The sequence below is a fragment of the Atta colombica genome, unplaced genomic scaffold (genome assembly GCF_001594045.1).
Source record: "Atta colombica isolate Treedump-2 unplaced genomic scaffold, Acol1.0 scaffold217, whole genome shotgun sequence".
Taxonomy (NCBI): domain Eukaryota; kingdom Metazoa; phylum Arthropoda; class Insecta; order Hymenoptera; family Formicidae; genus Atta; species Atta colombica.
In genome coordinates, this window is record NW_017259313.1 from 22,209 (window position 1) to 46,086 (window position 23,878).

The following is a 23,878-nucleotide window of genomic DNA, read 5'->3' on the forward strand; positions in this document are numbered from 1 at the left end:
AATTGACGAACTCTACACTCACTTACACAAGCATCCACAATTGAACGCCAGATTACAAATCACTCTCTATGAACTCATCCCTCGTTCCCACATTTTTTTATCGGAATCGTTTCTTCCTGCACTTCTCTCCGTGCTTGTGAAATATTCTCACTTCCGTGAGGATTTGCGTACCGAGAGCTCCTCTTAGGGCTTAGAAGAGCGAAGTGCGCGTGCGTGGCCATCGTTTAATAATCTAAACGATCCTCCGTCATGCCCACGGGATCATTTTATATATTAGCGAGCTTCTCATACGAGAGATAATCCCTCGTTACTCGCGTCTCTATCATCTAATGAAAACTTACTAGCGCGTCTAATACAAACGCGTAACTCTATGATTGTCCTACTAGGATGATCTATGAGGCTCGACCGTCGCAATGATGATTCTTCGCAATAAACGCAAGAGCCTCTTCATTGGACGCGTTTATCCATTTGCGGGAAGGGGAGAAGGGTCACGCACGCACACGCATTATACTTAATTTAATTCGATAATGTCTAATCGCATCGTTAATTAATTGCACACTGACTTAAAGGATATACGCCACGCGGAGCATTCCTTCGTTGAAGTCAGAGGGAACTCTTCTCTTTCTTTCTCTCTTTTTCTTCTCTCCATCGCGTTCAAATGAGATGTGTGTGTGTGTGTGTGTGTGTGTGTGTGTGTGTGTGTGTGTGTGTGTGTGTGTGTTCGCGCGCGTGTACGTTCGGAGCACGTTCGTTACATCCTGGACTAGAAAAAGCGACTGTCTCCCTTATCTGTCCGCGCCATATGAAGAAATCGCGGCGTTCGCAACTATTCATTCGCGAAATGACCAGGTGTGAAGTCGAGTAGTTTTCAGTCGAAGGACATGGATTTTCGCGGAGTTTCGCTGTTTCATGAATGATGTTGAAACAATACATGCCCTGCCTCTTTTTTTTTTAGTTCCAGCTTTGACGATATCTTTAATTCATAATTTAAGTGATCCCTCTGTCCTTTCCAGAAGACAAAGATCCGGTTTGAGTCGAGGTAACCGACACCAGCTAAACCGATTACTAGCATATATTTTTCGTAGTACGAACATGCTTCTCGTATGTTTCTTTAGACGTACGCGTGTCACACGCGTACCGAGTGTGCATTGGTCTGTATAAGCGATGATGCACGTCACACAGATTATACAATCGTCCCGTTGATACAGATATAATTTGATCCCGCTGTATACAATAGTGAACACAACTAAAAACTTAAGACTGTACAACAGTGTTTATTTTCTTTTTTTTTTCTTTTTCTTTTTTTTTTTAGTGGTGGCGGGGTAGGGATTCCGTCGCGCGTGTTCTTTGTGAACGCACTTCTTCTAATTGTCCTCTATCATATCCTAGACTTAACTCGTGTTGCGCATTATCGCAGCTCATGTGTATAATGATATTATATATTTATGCAATAGATATATGTGTGCACATAACCATACGCCACACTTTTTCTTTCTCACTCTTTTGTTCTCTCCGAGATAAGTCTTTCTCACAGCACGCATACACGCACATACAAAGTCACATCTTTATTTTATACAGAATTTGATATATCTCTCGTTCCCTAGAAATCGTCGCCTCATAGACATTATCTTCGTCAAATTTTCTTTTTTTCTTCTTTTTTTTCGTTTAGAGTAATCGAACGAAATGCTTACCCGAGACTTCGTGATAATCGTCATTACGTTGACGTTGATTACTCGAGAGGGACTGCTGCGAACCCGCCACAAGTTGTAAGAATCGTGTATCATATATCATATAATATGCGCTACTTCATCAGTCGTTCGTTCGGGCAGATTAGCCGCATACGAATAATATATTTATGTATGTAATTCTTAATATTATAATATACATCCGCTCGCGTTTATTGGCCATTCACCGATTATGTCGCGCGATACTACTACGATTGGTACGATATATATTAATTGTCCTAAAAATTCTTGGGCTAAAGTGAGACCGTTTGTGTGACGGTAAGTTTATTATTCGTTTCGATTATCGTGAGACGTTCGATAACTTTCCGCAAAAATCAAACAGTGTATACTTCACAAAAGAACTCGCTAAAAGTGTAATGAAAGTAAGGCGACATATCGATTTGCAGAACGAACATTAGGAACAATTTCGCTATGTTTCCGTTAGCAATATAAAATAATGATTCATTTCAGTCTCTTGTGACGCGATTCATAATTTGCGAGTATTTTATTATTCTTACATATGCTCCAATTTTCGGCCGTGACAATGAAACACAGATTACAGTTTTAGTAGGGCCACCGATGATTTCGTACGTATAATAGAATCTTTAAGAATTAGAGAAGCATGCAAAAACGGAAGATATAATGTTCCGTGGTGGAAGCTCGAAAGCAGCAAACGGTGGAGCGTGATGCGTCTCACGTTTCTAACGTCATAATGATGTAATTATTACGAGCTCATGACTTGTGAAACTTTAGAATGGGTACGGGCACATCGAACAATTATCAAGTCTAAAAGTAACCTAATTATAATACTATACAATAGGTTTGTTTTTTGTCAAATCCTCTGCATATCGCGAAATGCTCGTGATGGTTCTGAAAGGGCGTGTCAAAATTATATAAATCGCTAATTAATGCCAGGAAATTATGAACAATGTGTAAATAGATAGTACTGTGAAGGCGGAGAGGAATCTCACGGGGCGTTAATCAAAATTAATCAATTTCGACGTAATGAAGCATGCGTTACGTCGCGCAGACAATTAATGATAAAAGAAGAGCGGTGTAATAAGGAATCACTAAAAATTGAAAATGACCGAAAATTATCGGACTGTTTCTTTTTTTTTTACGTATATCCATAGTAAGCGGATCAGCGTGTTGCTGCTGCTCCGAGACGTCAAAAACGCGTAATTAAAATCTGTACATCCTACGTATATAAGTAGTGTTAACTCTGTCATTATATCGATGATAATCCTCATTACTTATATGCCGCTATATCTTTGCAGTAATAGCGATATAGCGATTATTACAGATAATAAGAAAATAATGATTAATAGTAGTTGAAATTATTATATTAGCGATCGTTACTTCTTAATATCAGAGAGATCTAAGTAAGACAGTGGTAGTTTAATATCACAATAAGACTACTCAGGCCTCGTTAAACTGGGGCACACTTCATGTATTAATGTTACTCTTCACCTTGACGCTTCGTTATTAATCGTGGGATCCTGTGTTGGCGACACAGGTCTCAAATGACTCAGGTCTTCTCTTCGCGACCGTAATTCGATGGTAATCTCCGACGTTACATTAATGTCGGACGAATCGTTGTTTGATCATAATGTGCTTCGCTTAAGCTCCTCGCTTCTCTATCGTACATCGTTGCCACGATACGGATATCGCGCCGCTTGCACTCGCGTAGTTATCTAAAATATGATGCTATACGGTATAGCTTTCGATTGCATTTACACGTGCGAGCTTTTTTTTACCGTCGAAAATGCAACGTCGAAAATGCGACGACGATGAATCGTCTGTCTCACAGCTTATCGACAGCAAGGCAAACTACGCATTCTATTCGAACTTCCAATTGTAATTTTTTTTATACCTATGGCCGAGATTTCGTCATCTGTTAATCATGAACTTCATATAGGCGTGAAATAAATAACATTCGAAATGTAGGTACGATGGTCCATATCGAAATGTGATTAGTATACTAACGATTGCTAGTATTCTCATCGTAGGTCTATATTTTTCGCGAATAACTACGATAATGCGCGCGCGCGCGAATTCGTTTACGATTACCTGAGTGATATTAGATCGCCAGAGTCCTCGGGAGTGCGAATCAATCACGCGATTGCTATATTGCTCGTCATGCCTATGCGCTCTTCTCCCGTTGTCAGATCGTCATTTTGGCCTCATAGCTCGATGCATGCCGAGACTAGCGACTCTGCGTTTAATTAATTAGCCGTTTGGCATCGAGAACGTTGGACCGGCCAGCCAGTTCTATACGCGCCTTATTAATTGTTGCTCTCGCTCTTGACATATGTCGAGTGATACACATCTACGCATTTCCCGCATCAAAGTGCAAAGAGCGAGTCTGCAGATCGCGTCGATACGCGAATAGCCCGTTTAGAAATGGCTGGCACAAACCCGACTTCACAATATCGGTGGCAGGAACGTGCCTGAGTCGTCGAGATTCGGATCTAAACTCGCAACGATGTCGCCGGTCGATGCATGCCTCGATGTCGCTGTCTGCGTGTTACTCGCCAGGGCGTGACTGCTCGCACTGCCGTTCAGCTTGCTCTTCACCATCAAGCCACCACCATTGTCGGTGCCGTCGGTACCTGTAGAGACCTTCTGTATATACTTGCGACCTTTATATAATCGGTACATCGTGTACGGTGGGTCCTCCATCGTCGTTGCTCGTTGTCGCGGTGCGCTCACAGTCACGCTCACTGTCTGTGGAGCGTGTGCGGATTCCCGTGGCGTTTCGACGCTCGTTGTCGTCGTATTCGCGCTTGCGTTCACTGTCGATGAAGTTATCGCCGATGAAGAGGAGCTCATGTGCGAAGACGACGACGAAGTCAACCACTCGTGACGTATCGCCTCGTCGGGGGTCATACGCTTCTTTGGATCCCACCTAATAGTATTAATTATGTATAAAGTTTACAAATAGGGAATTTGTAAGATTCAAGATTAAAAAACTGCTTTGTGGAGCAGCCCTCTCTTAGTAACCCTCCGACAACAATGTTGGACTTTAAAGACATAGCCGATTTTTTTATTATGAATTCTGATAAATTTAAATTTTAAAAAATAAGTAAAATACAATCCTTCTGATAGTAAACATTTATTGTTAAAGTTTTCACATTTAAGAATTTTTTCAAATTCTTATACAGTCCGGAGCAATGCGAAAATCTATACTAATTCACCCAAATTATGAACAAAGGATGAAAATTTCACATTGCAACGAAAGGTTAATTATTATAAAAACCTTTCCACCTTTTAGGTTTCCATAAAATTATTCATCAAGTAAAAACTTTTCAAAGATATAAATCGATTTCGTCGATGCATAATAGATTTTTCGAATAATAAATCCACGCCAGAATATAATACAGCATATTGTAAAGAACTTACTCGAGGCATCTGCTAACGAAGTTTACGAAGAGCATGTCGGAGCACCGAAGCGCCATTGAGAGGTTCTTGCTACCTGCCCATCTCTTCTTGCCCTTGCTGTTTGTCACGCATCGCGGACTTCCCTTCTGATCTGCAATTATTTTAAACCCGGTTCTTTGAGTATTATGCGCGCCCTCTTCTATTTTTAGTGAGGACTCTTGCGGTCTTCTCAGAGTTTCCAGTACTCGTGGATATTAATAACTTACCGAAGAAGAGCCTGCGACGAGAGGCATGATTGATAATGTGCTCCGGTGGCAGACCGAGGACCTCCATTATACAGGCAAGTTGCTCTATTTCATCCTCGCCCGGAAACAGCGGATACCCTGTGTACAGCTCGGCTAAGATACAACCCAGACTCCACATATCGATCGGTGGACCATAGGTAAGACCGAGAATCACTTCCGGACTCCTGTAGAACCTCGACTGTATGTACGTGTAAACGCGTTGGTGGCTATAACACGACGAGCCGAAATCGATGACTTTAATCGAGCTGCTCCCCCGTTGTTTCAACAGCACATTTTCCTGTAACAATGAGACAATGTATATGAGATATGATACATTCTGGATTAACGAGAATAAAAGATGACTGTGAGAGCTCTTCTTGATGTTACTCACCGGTTTCAAATCGCAGTGAATGATGTTTTCTCGGTAGAGCAATCTCAGGCAACTAATTAGAGAGTTGGCGAAACGGCGAATCAAGCTCAGGCTGAATCCTTGATAATTATTCTTTTTGATTAACTCGTACAAGTTCAAGCTATAATGCAAATTTGATTTGTTCGTTTAATAAATTCTCGCAGGTGAAAATCCGACTCTGTTTTTATCTCACTTGATCGCTCACCTCATTAATTCGAAACTGATGCACAGATGATTCCTGAAGTAAAAATATTCTAGCATGTGTATCACATTGTGCTGCGAGTTCATCTCTAAATCTTTCTTTCTGAGATGTTCCAAGATTCTCACTTCGATGAGAGCTTGGTGATGGAATCTCTTCTTGTTTCTGTAAAGAACAAGTGAAAGCCGTGATGTTTAAATACAAAAAAATGACGCGATGCGCTCGGAAAGCGGACACGATCGGAAAAATGGATGTATCGGACATTATTCATTGCAGACGCGCCATGTTTTTTTTTTTTCAGATCGTAACTCACGATCTGAGTCATCGCGCGAGATGAGTGTACCGTTTCCACATACCTGATAATCTTGATGGCGATATGCTGTCCCGTTTTGTGATCCAGCGCTCGGATCACCTGACCGAAACTTCCCTTACCGATCACCTCCAGGATCTCGTATCTGAGTGCACACAAGTTTTCAATACTTTACACACGAGTAAACAACGTGGACAAGCGGGAATGTAAAAAAGGCGAGAAGAAGAGCGCGCTTGTATGATTGCTGATTCTGTTAAACGTGTAGATCATTCACGCGAAGAGAAAATTCGTTGACGAGTATTTTTACTTATAGTTTTGCAATTTGTGCATGTTTAGATATATACAACTATAGGCACAGCTATCAACTGCAATTTCTCCTCTCGAGAATAACAACACGTGGAGTGCAAGTACGTGTGATTGCGAGATTCCATTGCTAGCTATAGCGGTCTAGCTAGTTATATTCGACGAAATAAACATCGAGCGCGAGTGGCGACAACATTAGAATAGAAGAGGGAAAATTGTGTTGAAGTTTGACGAAAGAGGACAAACGGGTGACACCCACCTGTAAGAGATATGATCGTGCAGGACTTTGTTGTAACTGCCGTTTTCATCGTCGTAACCGCCGTTCTGGGAGGAGACCTCCTCGCCATGGATTTTGTGAGCCGACAAACCCAGGTACCAAATCTCCGAATACTTCTCGATCTCGGCGCGTTCGAATTCCGTCAGTCTGGAGCCGTAATACTTCACCGCCTCCTGGGGCGTCATGGGCAGTCTTCCAGCTATTTTTTCCACGAAGAAAAACACATGAGGCCGGCTGCGTACTTCAAGGAGTCCGCGAGAGTTATGTAAGTCTCTGACGACTTATAAATTCTTTTTTCGCTACCAGCGGAACGTCTTTGCCAACGCATATCGTATAAGCCTGTCCAATTTGAGAAAAACGCAAAGTGGTCGACGCAAAAAATTCAATGTGGATAAGATTTCGAGGATTGTAAAATGTTGATACGCATCTGAGTGACGCTTATCAACACTTTAGTTTCTAAAATGTTACATTGATTTTTTTTTTGCGTCGATGGCTTTATGTTTTGGCTCCGGAGCTCAAATTGGACAAGCCTGATATAAAGCTTTCTTTTGGTCTGTTTTCTATTCCTGCACTAGTTTCTTTCTCGCTTTCGACAAATATCAAACATATACCTATTTCACTTTAAATTCCAAAAGTGTACTGGTTCAGTCACAGAAAACAGATCTTCTAATTAATTTCGGCTACAGAAATTAACGCTCAATTTCAAATAAATAATATTTACAGCTTCCTAATTGCAAAGCAAGGTTTAAAAAGAATGATCTAAAAAGGAGCAATACAAGGTGTAATGTCATAAAAATGTATAATTACTTTTTTTACTATTAAATTAAAACAATACGTACGACCATAACGTTTCGACCGATACTTAATTTTTTCTCATCAGTTATTTTAAATTATAAACTAAAAAGTTGCAATATAAATATATAATAACTGATGAAGACCAAGTATGAATCGAAATATATTTTTTTGATTTAATAATAAAGATATGCATTTTTACTATATCTTGCGTTGCTTTTTCTCGTTCGTTTCGTTTTTTTTTTTGTTAAACAATACATTCAATTTCTATTAAACCGTGTTTTATTAAAACTGTACTTATTTGTTCATCAAGTAAACCGAGAACCGCTTTTCCCAGAAGTATGAATAACATCTCTCATATATGCCGTAATCCTATATTGCCTGCAATTCACGTCAACGTAACAGCGCATTCCGTATGCTCAAATGCGTATCCGCGGCGTCTTAAATACGCAATTCGGTCGATGATGTATTAAATGATAGCTCGGCACGACCAGCACGTTTCCCCACACTAGGGCCGTATATGGTATCGCGATTTTCACGTAATAATAGACTTCTCACGTACCGTATACTTCGGGGGAAGTTGCACTGATGGGTTCATGCAGCGGCATATTGTGAATGTTGTTGCTCGTGCTGTTAGAATTGTTCGCATTATTGTTATCCGTCTTGTCCACTCGCGTCGGCTTGCTGTTGAAAAAAGACGGCAGTTTCTGAAACAGACGAAAGGCCTTTTCTTTACATACGAATTATGAAAATTTATAACGCCGACATTTAAACAAAACTCGAGCTCGCAAATTTATCTGTTCACGTTGCAATGACTTGATTTTTTAAAGTACGTAACATTTAGTTTCTCAAGAAGAAGGATATTCGCCATAGTTTCAGCATAAAATTTCAACAAAAAAATAAAACTGGATCAAATGGCGCGTGTTGAGAGTAAATATTGAATTTTCAGGGGAATGCGGAGAGAATATATTCAATTAATTTTTAAGAGGCACATCTCCGAATTCAAAAGAAAGTTTGGCTTTTTACGCAAACCTTTTCAGAGATCCCCCACATACTGTATCAATTGTAGTACATCGAACGCATCCTTCTCGAAGAAACGTACCTTCTCCACCGCAATTTTATCGACGTGAGGAAATAACACCGCAATTACCGACTCATCAATTTTCGCGTTAAAATTGCCCGAATCGCTTCCGTGACGATCGAAGCTTTTTTTTGCATCGTGAAAGTGGCGCGGTATGGATCTCTTAAAGAAAGTGGCACGCATGATGAATGCGCAACGGCGTATCCACGTGTACGTACGCGTGTACGACTGTGTGATGTACTGACCCCCGATTTAACAAGTTTAACGACACCGAGAAGTGACCCGGACAATTATTTCTTCACTGCCGAGAGAGCCATTAAAAATTACGTTTCGTCGGCGGAGCGATGTCTTTCCGTACCAACAGTCAAGGGCAGTCACCGATCGTGAATGCACCTCGAATGACAATCAGGCCTACTGTTGTTCTCAGTTCGCGTCGGAGTTTCCAGCCTTTCATTAGATTTCCTCACGCGTCTTTCCGCCGATGTTAAATAAATATTTATAACTGAATGCCGGTAATCGATTTCGGGTGTCGTTGCTAACTTTTAGTGTCCAACATGTCATGAAGTATAATATATATTTATGGAGGAAATATCCCGACATAAGTCAGCGGAACGTGTTTAATGGCGAAGCGATAAATTATCGCGACAACTTGTAAAAGTCTTCTTGACGTCTTCTTGGCGTAGATTAAAACACCTTTCGAATTTACTGTATTCTATACTGATAATCAAATAAATAATATCCGAGAATCATATAAATATTTCATTCGAGACGATATAAAATTTCTTTCCTTTTTTCTCATTAATTTTGCACAAACATAATATCAAGAAAAATAACCAGTTTATTTATTCCAATGAAATTATGCGAGAGGATATACGCGTTTATTTTCAATCTTTGATTCGAGTATCTTGGAAACAGACACCTTGCCAAGGTGGATATCCTCGCTCTAGATGTAGCACTGTTAACAATATTTATGCGTGACGCTATGAGAAAGTATCGAAGTGGCGACTGCACTTCGTATGAATATTCAATGGCTCCGCATATCGCTTCGCGTATTACTGACATTTACCTTCGACGTACAGCATCGCGAAATAATTTTTCATACGTAAAATATTCGTATTGGAATACCAAGAGTTCTCTTCAGCGCATTTGACGTAATGATCGCTGTATCTTAATTAATGTCGATTATTCTAAACGGATCTCTTCGCTAGAGTTTGATTTACTACGAAATTATAACAAAGAATGACGCGATTTGGCGCCAATTGATCAGGCTGGCGGCAATTAAGGTCAAGCGAATGTTGGCATAAATTTCTATTAAAGGGTCGCCAGACGATCCACAAATGCTCTCACTCGTCCTTGTTGCCTTCTAGTTCTACATCGCATTATGTCTACGCAATCGATCGTTCGCGATAGAACTTCATCGACCGAAACGATTCTAGAATCTTGATTCTAGAATCTGAATATAAATTTGAAAATGATTTTGTTAAACCATCAAAATAATATTCTGTTTAAAATTCCAAACTACACTATTAGATATAAAGGAACAATAGTAACTCCAACCCTTAAATTAAAAATAACATTTTATTATTTTTAACTTTTACATGTGTCAAAATGTAAATGTCAATACATTTCAGTTAGTTTCAAAGTAAACAACGTTCACATTAATGTATGCACTTAGTAAATAATAAAGTAAATTTCAGTCTTTAATACAATTTCTGGAGTTAAATTATTTAATATGGATTATTTGTCTCATTTTTCGATAAATTTTAGCTTACTGTCTTATCCTCTTATTCTCTTATGCTCTTACTCTTTTGTTTATCTATGCTCTCTTGTTTATGTATGGTAATTTACATATTAGATAAACAAAAGAGTACAAGCATAAGAGATGCTTTCACTCTTTTGTTTATCTAATATGTAAATTATCACATAATTTATCTGAAGATGTGGAACGATCGACCCTATCTTCATTGTTTCAGTTTTACTTAAATTAATGCCAATAATATAAACACAATGGCGATCTAGATTGAAAAGACTCAAATTGGATATAGTTTAAAATTATGAATTTAATGTAGTTGTTAAAATATAAACATATATTTTGCAGCATTGTTCGTCCTTCATTTTCACGATCCAGAAAAATAATTTTCAAATTTGTATCCAACAAAATAGTTCTTTCTGTAATTGTAACGCGGATTAATCGGACGATTTTCACATCGTCCGACATAACATCGTCATAGTACAGACGTGATTTCTGTTTCATTAATTTTGTGCACGGTGAAATCCCCAGATTCCAATTAAAATACGAATCTGAGAATTGATATCGACGACCGGCGGCTCTTTCGTCTGACCTGGTGTAATGAAAAATTATTATCGCCCGTTGTGCATAGCTCGGATCGGCGATACGCGGATGCATTTCACGCGGGATGAGAGGGAGATGAGAGGACAGCGACATAAATAAAAAGTCGCGAGTGAATAACCATGCGATCCGGAGGCCGCTCATATAAATTGTAATCTTATGTTTACCTCGCCCCGCTTATACCAGTCTCTCACTCTCATCCTCCCTCTCCCTTCCTCTCTTTTTCTCGATGTACCTGATCGATCGCAGTCTCTCTTTCGTGTCTCCCCCCCCCCCTCTCTCTCTCTATCGACCAACGGAGGCTGTTCGCCGCTGAGGCTCAATGCGGCGGATCGAGACACGCATAAATAACATGCACGAATCGCCAAGACTCACGTAATGAATTGACCACATCAGCCAAGTTCGTTTTGATTCTCGAAATTCGAAAATCTGGGACAAAGACAAGAAACCTGACGGGGATCAATCTCATACGAGATCTAGTCTCGCGGTTGAAAATAAATCATCGCTGAAAAAGCTTTGTGGTTTTTTTAGAAGAATACAGTATGAAAGTGAGGAACAACAACAGGAGAGAAATTTTCTCAAGGACGCTCGTACACGCTCGGTTTCAGCCGCCGGCCAGTAAACCGGCAATACAGTAATATTGCCCACCGATCGCGCAGATAGTAGGCATGCACAATAACTCCCTGTGTATCCCAGTTATGTTATGCGGTTTACCTTGTGACATCTCCCAGTCGCGGCCGCCTTTCTAATGCCGCGTGCGCCAACGCGATGCTGCAGCTGTTCACCGCTGCCTCGCGATTACGTTACCCATAGCAGCCGCAGCTAAAGTACCTACGCACGTACTTTGGATACGTAGGACTTGACGTTGGCACGTGGGCGTATCGGTATCTCGGAAGCCGAGTGGAAACGTCACTCGACCATGGTGTACGCACAGAGAGGAGCTCATTAACCCGCGCGAGCGAGTTGATCTCTGGAGCGGAGCGGAGTGATCGGTGTTCCGTTACGACGTAAGAACGCCTTGAGAGCGACTTAAATGGACGCGGATACAAACATGCGGTGTATTTTCACCGCATGTTCCACGTTAATTGCGACGTATCGTATATGTTTGCGCTGCACTTTCCCCGAGTGTCGTGGATTTTTCACCTTTTTTCTCCGATAAATCTGTTTCGCGCGAATGAGTTATTTAGGAAAGAACAGATCGAATCTTTAAGAAATATTGGTGTGAATTTAACACCATGCGTATCTACATAATTCTCACACTGAGAGAAAACGAAATAGTTCTGGCAATTATAAATTTGGCAACTTTTGCAATTGAAGTACCTGTGACTAGTTTTACAAACTGAAGTAATGCTGAATGTTATAAAAATATAGTCACAGTAACAAATTGTATGCACTATTAATTGATAGTGAAATAGTGATTCAACTACACATTGAGTAGCTACTTGAACTGCAAATAGATATAACAATTACATTTTTCTAGTTTAGACAAAAACTTTTTTTTAAATAAAATACTATATTACGTAATTAATCATACTAATTAATCATTGTTGAGGTTACTTTAAGGAATACATTAAAAACCTTTTCTCTAAAGTCACTCAACGCAAACAATACGCGGCATTGTCACCAGAGGAACATAATGGAATTCAGTTTCTTCCAAAAAGAAAATCATTCAGCCACTTACAATAAAAGAAGGTTTCGAATTTGGAAGACAAAAATAAATAAGAAATGCATACACAAATTTGTAACTATGTATTGTTAAGGCTGTTTTATTACAAATTTATAGTTACTGATACTGACTTTTTTCTCTGAGTACACGTTGATATTAATTTTAATCAACATAGATTTAAAATCCGCTGATTTATATCCAAATCCATCGTGTTAAATTCACAGCAATATTTTTAAAGAGAACTTCAATGAGAAATACAAGTAATAAGCTCTCCTTTTTCAATTAATGCCAGACAAAATCCAACGAGATCTACATACACGATACATCTTGCGTATGTACACAGTAGCAGATTGGGTAAACAGAAATATCTCGCGCGGAAGCCACTAGATACGTGTATCAACATATCTCATCCACCCACGAATCGCGCGTGAAACTTGAAAGCATCAACTGTGTGCCTTGTTTAATTCAGCAAATACGTAGGCAAATACTCACGCGGTAGCGTTGCACTTCAAAATCACTTGCAATACGAGAGGATTATGGCACGAATGCGAATTAATGTATGCACGATATTTGCCGTTCATCGGCAAATGGTTCGAAGAACACGAGTGACTCTTTCGTTCTATTATCATAAAGGGGCACACGCGTACCGTGAACCAAACTGCACACTCGCGATTGTCGTGAATGCAACTCATTAAAACTTCCGGGCGAAGACCATTTTGGGAGGCCACGTGCGAAACAAAATTCCCGGTCGACAGTCCGGCTATTCGTAGTCCCTCGAGCGGCAAATTGTCAATTAATTCCGATTATACGCGAAATCAAGATAGCCCAGAGGGACCGACACAAACGATGCCATATGCCGTTTTACAGTCGAAAAGATTACACGCGACCTAATTTTACATTTACTTCATACAGTTTGATTTTAATTTAGAAAACAATAGAATTCGTAAAATAAATTCTTCAGCCGAACACAAAATTTAAGTGAGATGCACCCAGATTTCTGTTTAAATTGAAGAAATCATTTCCTTCGTTGATTTTTTTTTAAGTTAGAGTGAAAATATCTTTAAGGAAAATAAACATTTACTTGATTTCAAGAAATGATATTCAAATCAAAGAAACTTTTCTTTGAGTGTGGTTATAGATCTCCAATAGTTTTCTTTAAAGTCTTGTTCTGAAAAAGGAAAATAAAAAATATATTGTCCAAATGTCGGAAGTCTTAGTTGATTATTTTTATATTCATCTATCTTATAAGAATATAACTAACGTAAATTTAACTGTAACATAATATACTAGTAAAAAATGTAATACAAAATTGAAATATCTTTGAAGCGTTTCACCTAACCAACTTGCATATCTAAATTACCCACTTACAAGATTAAAGAACGTTATCTTTTCTGTAGCCATATATATAGCTCTACTTCAATTTACAGAATAGATGGATCGCGCGTATCGCGATACAAACGTAATTTCATCCGCAAATTAATGTGAATTCATTTGTACACGGAGAAAAGATATCCCAACGCAAAGTCTTCGCTAATAATTGAATGGGAATTAAATTTTGAAATTGGATAAAGATTTTTTCCGTTATCGAGATTAGCTGATTTGCAAGCAACTGTTTGAATTACTTTTCCGTCGTAAACTAGAAAGTGTTTTTGTTACAGAGATGTGTACGATCTCTTGCAAAGCGGGAAAGTGAAACAGTCTGCCAGTAAGCGTGATAAATCACCGACTAATTCGTACTTTAACGACTTAATTTCATGTGACTATTAATAGAATCCAAAATACACGCATATATTCTAACGGGGAATCCGTAGTGAGCGATTATTTGAACAGATGCGGTTCGTAACTATGATTTGGCGCGGCATCAATTTGCGACCATCGGTGATTTATTATTTGCAAATCTTACACTTGGTCGGATACTAGCGGCCAATTATAAAACCAAGGTGTGTGAGCTGTTGTTATTTGAACGTTAAAATTTGAACTAAGCATACTTGGTCAGTCTGCTCAAATTGCCAAAGCAAATTCTGCGTTCAATGTCCCGTAAACATATATTTAGAAATATCCCGAATTAAATTGCGCCATTATTATCAACGCACCACCGAGAATTTATTGAGAGAAAGTATATTCGCGAATAAATTCTCCTGTCAAAACAACGTGCGATAAATTTCATCTGTTGAATAAAGAAGTTAAACAGACATAAAAAAAAGTTGTACATTCTATATTTATCGTGCAAATTAACCCGGATTGCGAACAGAAAAATTGAGAATTCTTTTGAAGAAACTTTCGCGTTTACGATCAAACTAAAGTCGGATGTACTCGTGCGATCCTCGGATTTACCGTTGGTATTTTAATTAACGAGATCCCGTCATGCGTTATTTCTAATGTATCCTATAATGTATCGACCTCCCTCGGTGCAATTACCGATTACCCAGAGGATTTATTATAGCATCGTCTACCGATGCTGATTCTATTAAAATATAAAATGAAAAAGAAACTGTACCACATATCCCTTCGTTGAAAAGGTCAAATATGTGAACTTCTGGAAACTTTGATCTTTTCCGCATACTTGCTGCTTTCATTTAATTCACTTTAGTTTAAATCGAGATTATCACAAATTCCCTATCCTAAAGTAAGTATTCCGTAAGTTTTCCTTGATTTTCAGACAAAATTTCATCATTTTCTGTAATACTTTCAATAATACTTTCAATAATACTTTGAAATTTTTTGAATTTTCGTCCCGATTTGGAAATTAATATTTTGAGAATGCAATTTAATATAGCAATGTAAATTACTATTAATGCTGTTTGTATTTAACTAAGTTGATAATATTCCAAAACTACATAGACGTGCGCATATTAAACTTCTTTGAAGTCAAGAATTTTAATTTTCCAGAAAATTTTGTAAAATTCCTTTGACTTTTCTCTCCCTTCGTCTTAAATTTTTTTGGCATTTCCCTGATTTCCCGTTTTATAATAATCCTTATATTTAATTAACTCGCTTAGGGAATATTTTGTGTTAATTAAGAGCATAAAAGCGCGAAAATGCGAAACGTGCCGATCGAATGAGTGAAAGCGTATAATATCATTTGCGTTTTCCTATTTCTCTCTTTATCTATAATTTCTCTCCATCACTCGAACACGCGCGGTTCCGCCCTAGAAGCGTTCCAAAGAAGATCCTGAATGATATCCTACAACACTATTATTGACACACTTGCCAAATCAATCCTGCAAACTGTTGTCGATTGTCGTCGTCATGGACTCGCTTCGGTCGTCTCAATCGAAAGTTATAGACACACCTACGCATATGCGTGTGCTGCACATCTTGGCCGGGATTGCGTAAGAGTTATACATAGCCGATCGCTTCCTTTCTGAACGGCAAAAAGAGCACGACTAACCAACCGGTATTTTCACTGGTATTCGCGCGAACTCGCGCGGATGTATTCCAGGTAAATTTCATAATTACGTAACGGAGTCGATGATAAAAACACACGTAGGATGCGATTGGCAGATTTCTCCCTGGAATTACTAGAGATTATGCTGCTGTTTGGTCGATAGAGCCGGGATTGATTGTGGCATTAACGTGATGGTAGAGCTTCTAATAATCAATGACTCGTGAAACGAGAGTCCGGGGTGGCTTGTAATTGCGCACTTCTGGCTTTTCAAATTCGTAAGAAATGATCAAGCACGCGTTACCGCACGCGTATAGGTGCACTATCCGCTATTACACAACACCTCTCTGGAGGATATCGATGTATTGCACTTCAACGGAAGACAGATTTCTAAGAAATTATTTTATCTGCTTCGATATCTCTTATGTCGAATTATGTTCGATGCGAGTTATTTATATGTAGAAGCGTATTTGTTATAGAGGCAACTTGATAAGAGGAATCATTGTGTTCAGATATAATATCGGAAAGATTATCAAAAATTATAAAAAGCGTTTTCATTTCTAATGAAAACTTACAAATTAAGTCCATGGCTCAATTAAAAGGCTCAATTAAGTCCATGGCTATATAAAAAAACGTAAGATAGTAAGACGTATACTGTTAAATCATGTCAAATTATATCCAATGAGTTATCTTTAATCATCTCTATAAGTCACTGTGCTTATCAATATGTCATTAATTTAACTAAAAAACAATTTAGAATTAAACAATTTAATTCAAGAAAATGTATTAAATTTGATTCAAATTTAGTTTATTATTTACTAAGTGTATATATGTTAATATAGACGTTGTTTACTTTGAAATTGACGAAAGAAATGGATTGATTTACATTCTGATATGAAAAGTTAAACAAAATGTTAATCAATTCAAGAGACTGAGATGCCGTTACTCTTTTAATATCTAATAGTAAGATTATTATTGTCTTACGTTCTCTATTGTGATTGGCCAATTTATTTACAGCTTACGATTTATTGCCTTACGTTTTTCTATGTGTTTCAGTCCTTCAGGAAAGAAAACGCAAATTGCACAGGAAACATAAATGAGCGTCAATGTAATCTGTGCGATGGACAACAATCATCCTTTTCAAACACAGTGGATTAATAAAGTACGTTTATTGAGATACATCTCTGTAGATATTAGTTATTGCGTTGATGAAACAAACATACGCATTTGATCGCATATGGATAACGTTCCAATGAACATCAACCGTCAGTGTACAAATCCTCCGAAATTCACGGTTTCATGTGCAGATAAATAGTAACATGATTTATTCATGAAAAATCGAAATACGGTTGAAATACCGGAACCGACGTGAAGCATAAATTGGAACAAAAGTTTTGTAAGGCGAGAAAGACAACGGCAGAAAAAGGCTCTCTCGAGAGATGGAAAACACGGCCACGGCGCCGATATTTATGCGGCCTATAAATTTATTTATACGGTGCTGTTTTATTATTTTAAGTGGTTCCAGACGAGATCGCCCAAATCGCCTGGCGATTCCACATTTATGGATGAAGATCAGAAATGTCTCCAGGAAAATAACAATGACGCCGGGGAGATCGGGAACTACGGAAACGATAGCGCTTCGATGCGCATCTTTCTCTCTTACACGATGAAACTGACCTCAAATAAAACCTGCTAGAAAACATCTCGGACTCGCAGAGGCCTCGCTTCTTTTTACGCGTACTCGCGGCGCGCGTTTCAAATAATAAACTGGTTTCAGAGTTCCGGCTCTCCGTCCTTCTTGGCGACGTGGACGAGCTGAGGATTGGCACGAGACGAGACGAGACAAGACGAGACAAGACGAGACAAGACGAGACGAGAACACCTTAATAAGGCAACGAAACCTTTTCATACGTACATGGCAGCGACTAGACCAAGCGGGCGTTTCCTTTTTTCACATCCTTTTTTCAATTTCCAAGTGTTCTACCTTGAATATCTATAAATGATTTATAAAGAATACATCTCCCGATACGTACAGTCATCGAAACCGGTATTTCGAGAGATATGATTTTAATACAAGATTGGAGACCATGTACCCCATTTCTTCTGGCCTGCCCTACTTTTATCTTCGTGATCGATGGCGAATGATCCGTTCGCGAGGGACAACGAATCCTTCATTCGTTATGTTCGTGAAATCCAAGAAGAAGGCCTTTATTACGATTTTTCCCGTGCGCTTTACTCGCAGACAATAGAAACTGGAAAGACAATCGAGCGTCAAGCCTGTGTAGAAGCCTTTCATTGCTTAACAACTTCTGCGTATTGAAATTCAATCGCGCGCCGTACCACATCGAGAATACCTTTGTTGTTCACGTCGTAGGCCGTGGCGACACAATTTCCGCCTCGGAGCAAAGATTTGACCGAATGTTGAACTCCCGTTTCCTCATCTTCGTCGTCTTCGAACGGCAACAAATGATCGGGAAGCAATTATTTCGCTGGGTTATTACCTGTCGCCCCATCAAAAATTTCTCATTTGGCAAATCTTTTATTTACAATTATAGAAAATGCTTACGTTGTCTCACATTACAAAAAGAAATAAGATATGCTCTCTAACAGAAGGTTTAATACTTTTAAGATTATAATACTTTTAGATTAATTAATACTTTTAAATAATGGCAAAATTACCAATTAACGTTATTGTGCTGTAAAATGCTGAAGTGGTAATTAACTTCTTCATACCCTGCAATGAGCATGAAATTTGAAGACATCTGTTTATGAAATTATTTAGTTAGGAGTTAAATATGTAATTTGATAAATCAGGAAAGTTTTAAAAGGAAATATAAAAAATAAGTTGAATTTTGGTAAAAAAAATTTTTTTAAATATAATTTTATTAAAATGAGACGTGAAGGGATTAACAGAATATTTTTCGCGTGGAGCGGATTTTTTCGTGTGGAATGACTAATATCTTTATATTTTTGTTCACGCGTCAATTCGAGAAACTTGGGCGAATGTAACCGGATGCGGACTACGATCTCGCGAAGGAAAAGTCGCACACGGCCTTCTTGTATATGTGAACGCGTCACGTGTTTGGGACGCACACGTGTGATGCGGTTACCGGATTCAGCGAAGTGTCGCCGTTTTGTTGACGTTGTTACTGACATGTACGACACTCACGTGAGCGACGCACAAGTACGCGAGTGTTGGTCACACGATATAGTCCGAAATGAGCTTTCTCTGTTGCCACTCTCTTGGCGCCCTTCTGGATTGCCGAAGTCTCGTGAAGAGTGGTTTATGCGAGAACACGAGATCGAGAAGGCACAGCTGCAAGAAGAAGCCAGCTGGAGAATGGACCGGAAAGTTTTATAAACGACCCATGCCGAAAAAGAAACGGGAAAAGAAATGATCAAATCTCCTTCACGTCGATGCCTCTCAAATGTTTTCCTGCATGTGCTCCAACACACTTGCAATTATGACCTTAATGTTTTCCGAGGTCTATGCGGAGGTTCTTCCTTGGCAATTGTTTACGCAGCTAGGAAATGTTTATTAAATAAGAATTCTTATGCAAATGTTCAATTTATATGTTTAGCCGCAAACCATTATCGGTACAAGTGATTTCTTCGACGTGACTACTGTATTACAAAGTAATTGCAAAGAAAAGTTCGAGACCTGATACTTTTCCCGATATTAATCTACGCATAACTAAGATCTTATTACTTGATATTAATTACTTGAATCTAATCTTGATAGTAGATCGCAATATAATTATTCTCAAGGTTCAAATGATCGTTTTATACGATAATACTCGCATAGCATTTTAATTAGCGCTAAATCTGTAGTCGAAGTTTAGCTGTAGTCGAAAAGTTGATTTATAAGCGATTTATATCGAGATGATACGTAACGATTGCAAACAATGATTCGCCTAAGTCTGTAAGAAATATAGAGCCAAGGCTGGTTGCCTTGACACACAACGGAATACTCAACCTCAGAAACCGGAAAACACTAATCGTCCAGTCTCAACGATGCATTTTGCAACGGCACCTTGGAACAATTGCAACTGAAAAACTGCAACCGCATCGTGACAATTATTTTTCTTATTTAAATATAACATCGAACATATATGTTCAGTGTTATGAAACCATGCTAGCGGGACAATTAGTAAGTGCTTCTGAACAGGAAAAAAATTGACTTCTCATTCTACATATTACAAATATGTACTCGTATATTACAAATATGTACTCGTATAATTATACAACTGTTATTGCTACGTGATAAAAACACATGAGAAGAGGTTTCGGTTCAAATTGCTAAATCTACGATATTTCGTAGATTATAAGATGCGATTCGAAAGTCTCCACAAGAATGGATAAATTTTGTTATAGCAATTTGTTGCTATTCTGAACCTAATCAGATTGAAAAGTATGTATTTTCATCTAAACTATTCATTTTTGTGACTATGTTTTTAAGCATATAATAATAAGATGAATTAATTAGTATAAAGAAAAACACATGATTGTTTTCAGAAAGAGATATGTAGTTGCATATTGCAAATTGCATTTTTTTTTAAAAAGCAATTATGTTTTTTTTTATATCATCAATTCATCTCATTATTTTATGCATAGTTAAGATACCGTTATCAATAAATTAATAGTTCGGTAGATAAAAATGCTTTTTATCTTAATCTTATTTAAATAGAACTTTCAAATGATATTACAGTAAAATCTATCCATATTTTATGGTCGTGCCTAGAAAAACTTTTCATCAGCCTCTCATAATCTACAATCACCAATCAAACTGAAGTCACTTTTCTCATATAATTAATGCAAAGTCATTTTATTTATTTTAAGAGTATAAAATCCGATTTGAAATAAACGTGCGTCTAAAAAGATAAAAAATAATCTTCCATCGCTCGCAAATTATATTATTGCCTGTATTATTTGCGACGCGTAAAAAAATTGGAAATGATCTCTGATAAATGCAAACAGATGTGCAAAAGCGATCGTTGAGGCGCGCCATCCATCACCCATCATCACAGAGAGTTTTTAATTCTAGGTATGACAGGTATAATATAGACAATAGGGAAAACACACACACTGCACAATAGCATGTACAATTCTCACGCAGCGTGTACCGCAGCGTGTACGCATCGTGCGTTTGACGAGTTCGATGCGTCAATATGCGAAAAAATGCACGCTTGGCGACGCATATTTTCATGAGACTTTTGGATACTGTGTCAGCTGTTCCGCAATGATCATCTACAATAGCGCGGATAGCTTTCGAAAGGTTTTGACGTTCCAGACGCCGCATTGTGGAAGGACTTCGCGATTTCCTCGCGTGAGCATCGCGATTTAATAATGAATGATCACTTCAAGGAGAAACGTATCCAAGAAAGGAACGCATTGCGCGTCGAATATCATCCTTCAAGATAAAACTATGATCTAAAGCAAATGAATTGAGCATTTGACGATGAATACTGCAAAGATACGGTGTGTCAATTAGTTATTTCATTGAAGTTATTAATATGTATTCTCGACAGATCGCGACTTTTGTCGTAAAAATATCGTACACAATAAAATAGTAATACATAGATTAGCAAAACCATGCTTAGCACGTTTTCAAGTAATAAGCAATTGGTACTCGTCAACTCAAACTTCTTTATCGTACGATTCATTAAAAGTTTTCTCATTACTAAGTTAGAAATTATCACAAACGAGTTGCTAAGTGAAAAAAACTTCCCGTATTGATCGTATTGATATATCGAACTCATCAATTTTACCCGTTTTAAAAGAAAAACATAAGATTTATTAAAAATCTATCAGATAAGCGTGGAGCAAAATAAATTTTCAATCGTAGACTGCGCGCCGTAAATCGCGTGTAGCGTATAAGATCATTCGATTTCGAATCGTCGAAATGTGTGTCATAGGAGGTTTACTTTTAATTTCACAAGTATACAATGATAACAGTTCTCTCCTCCTCAGAGATACGTTTAGATCCGCACCAGTGTATTCTCCAGATATCATGTTCCTCGTCTAATATTCGGTGAACAATAAGGATAAAATGATACCTGTATCTTGGTTCTGTAACTTTTAACGACAGTTAGAGTTGATATCATTATGTTGTCGTTGTGTAGATATTATGATAAATAAATGCCTAACGACAACAACGATATCCAAAAAATATGGACCGCGTCGTCCGTATCTAAATAGTATATCTAATGTGGTCAACAAAAATGAAAGAAAGGGAGCGTGAAGACAGCCATCTCCCTCTCTTTCTAACATTATATTGAATAAAAAGAGACAGAGATTAATCGTCCCAATTCTCATTTTTGTCGACCAATTGTACATACGCATTAAAGAAAAAGTGTTTTAAGACATATAAATATTTTTATTCCTGTCTCCATTTTTTTTCAAACACACTTAGGCTCGTTTCTAATATAGATTAACTTAATCTCGATTCAACTTACTCTTCATTTTTTTCTTATTTTTAAAAGATGAAGAGTTAATTGAACCGAGATTAAAATTACACCGCATTGGTAGAAACAGGCGTTAAAGATGCTTTAATGTTAAACTTTTTCAATAAACAAAACACTATGTATTTGGATTTAAAACACTAACGTTCAAAGATGTTTTAAACATTTTAAACACTGCACTTTTTAATGTAGATTGCGCAATTAATGCTCCTATGTCTTTAACAATTAGATCAAATAATCGTTAAAAGTTACAGAATCGAAGCAGTGGATGGAATTCGGGTGGAAATCTGCATAAATATAGCCCAGGGTATTCATTGCGACGATGAAATCCGATTATAGGAATGAATTGATAGCGCTATGCGTTCGTGAGAGATAAGGCATGCGCGCTGTTCTAATAGAAGACCTCGAAATTCCAAGCGTATTACCAGCGATTGATGTACGCGTATCTCGTTAACATTCACGCGTATATGTTGTGCTGTCTCGTACGACTCGCTGCACACGAGGATGCATGCCACGTATATACAAGCGTATTTATATGTTACACGTTACGCACGACTTTATGGCGGAAGTCACGTGACACACGCTCACACGGCCCACCGGAAATGACCATCGATCGACAGACGAACGTCTGCGGGGTTCTATTATATAAGAGAAAGAAACGCGTCGCCGCGTAATGACAGCCCTGACTTATTATCAGTCTTTAACGATCGAGAATCGACGGCGAATCGTCAGAACGGTTCCATTAACCCCCGGATGATCCCTTCGATGCTAACGGGACACGCGTGACCCGAACGTTTCTTCAATGCAAGATGGAACGATATTAATACCAACGGCCAACGGCTACTCCTGGTTCTTGTCGTGTTCTTCTTGTTCTCTGATACTGGGAACGATAGCTGCAGCTATCGCGCATACTATGAACTCCGTGATCGCGATAGGTTATAATTAACGCCACGAGAAGTTATAGTTTTTTTGGAATTACGATGCAGTCGGATATAATCGTGATAAATTTGTCGATCAAAATTCTCTTCTCTCTTCTCTTGGAAATGATTCTCACGTGATCTACGATGATCCGATAAATTTAACAAGCTAATTCCTTTGGAAAATAAGAGATTTTAGTAAAACAATCAGTTTTAGAAAGTCAGACTGCAGTTCATGTGTGTGTTAATATGAACCACTAGAACCACTATGAGAACTAGAAAAGAAATCGCAATATTTCTCCACAACAAAGTTTCGACAGCATAAATAAATTATTACGA

At 38.3% G+C, this 23,878-nt stretch overlaps 1 protein-coding gene across 1 annotated transcript in view; it reads right to left on the reverse strand.

The window, feature by feature from the left end:
* Window positions 1-1,307: 1,307 nt before the first annotated feature.
* Window positions 1,308-23,878, reverse strand: part of LOC108687823 — a 113,290-nt gene continuing 90,719 nt past the window's right edge. The window contains exons 3-10 of the mRNA XM_018193809.1: window positions 8,242-8,386; window positions 6,870-7,086; window positions 6,354-6,452; window positions 6,004-6,162; window positions 5,781-5,919; window positions 5,372-5,687; window positions 5,127-5,256; window positions 1,308-4,632 (exon numbers count right to left, since the gene is read on the reverse strand). Coding sequence (XP_018049298.1) covers window positions 4,149-4,632; window positions 5,127-5,256; window positions 5,372-5,687; window positions 5,781-5,919; window positions 6,004-6,162; window positions 6,354-6,452; window positions 6,870-7,086; window positions 8,242-8,386 — 1,689 coding nt within the window. The 3' untranslated portion in view covers window positions 1,308-4,148. The remainder of the gene's footprint in view (window positions 4,633-5,126; window positions 5,257-5,371; window positions 5,688-5,780; window positions 5,920-6,003; window positions 6,163-6,353; window positions 6,453-6,869; window positions 7,087-8,241; window positions 8,387-23,878) is intronic.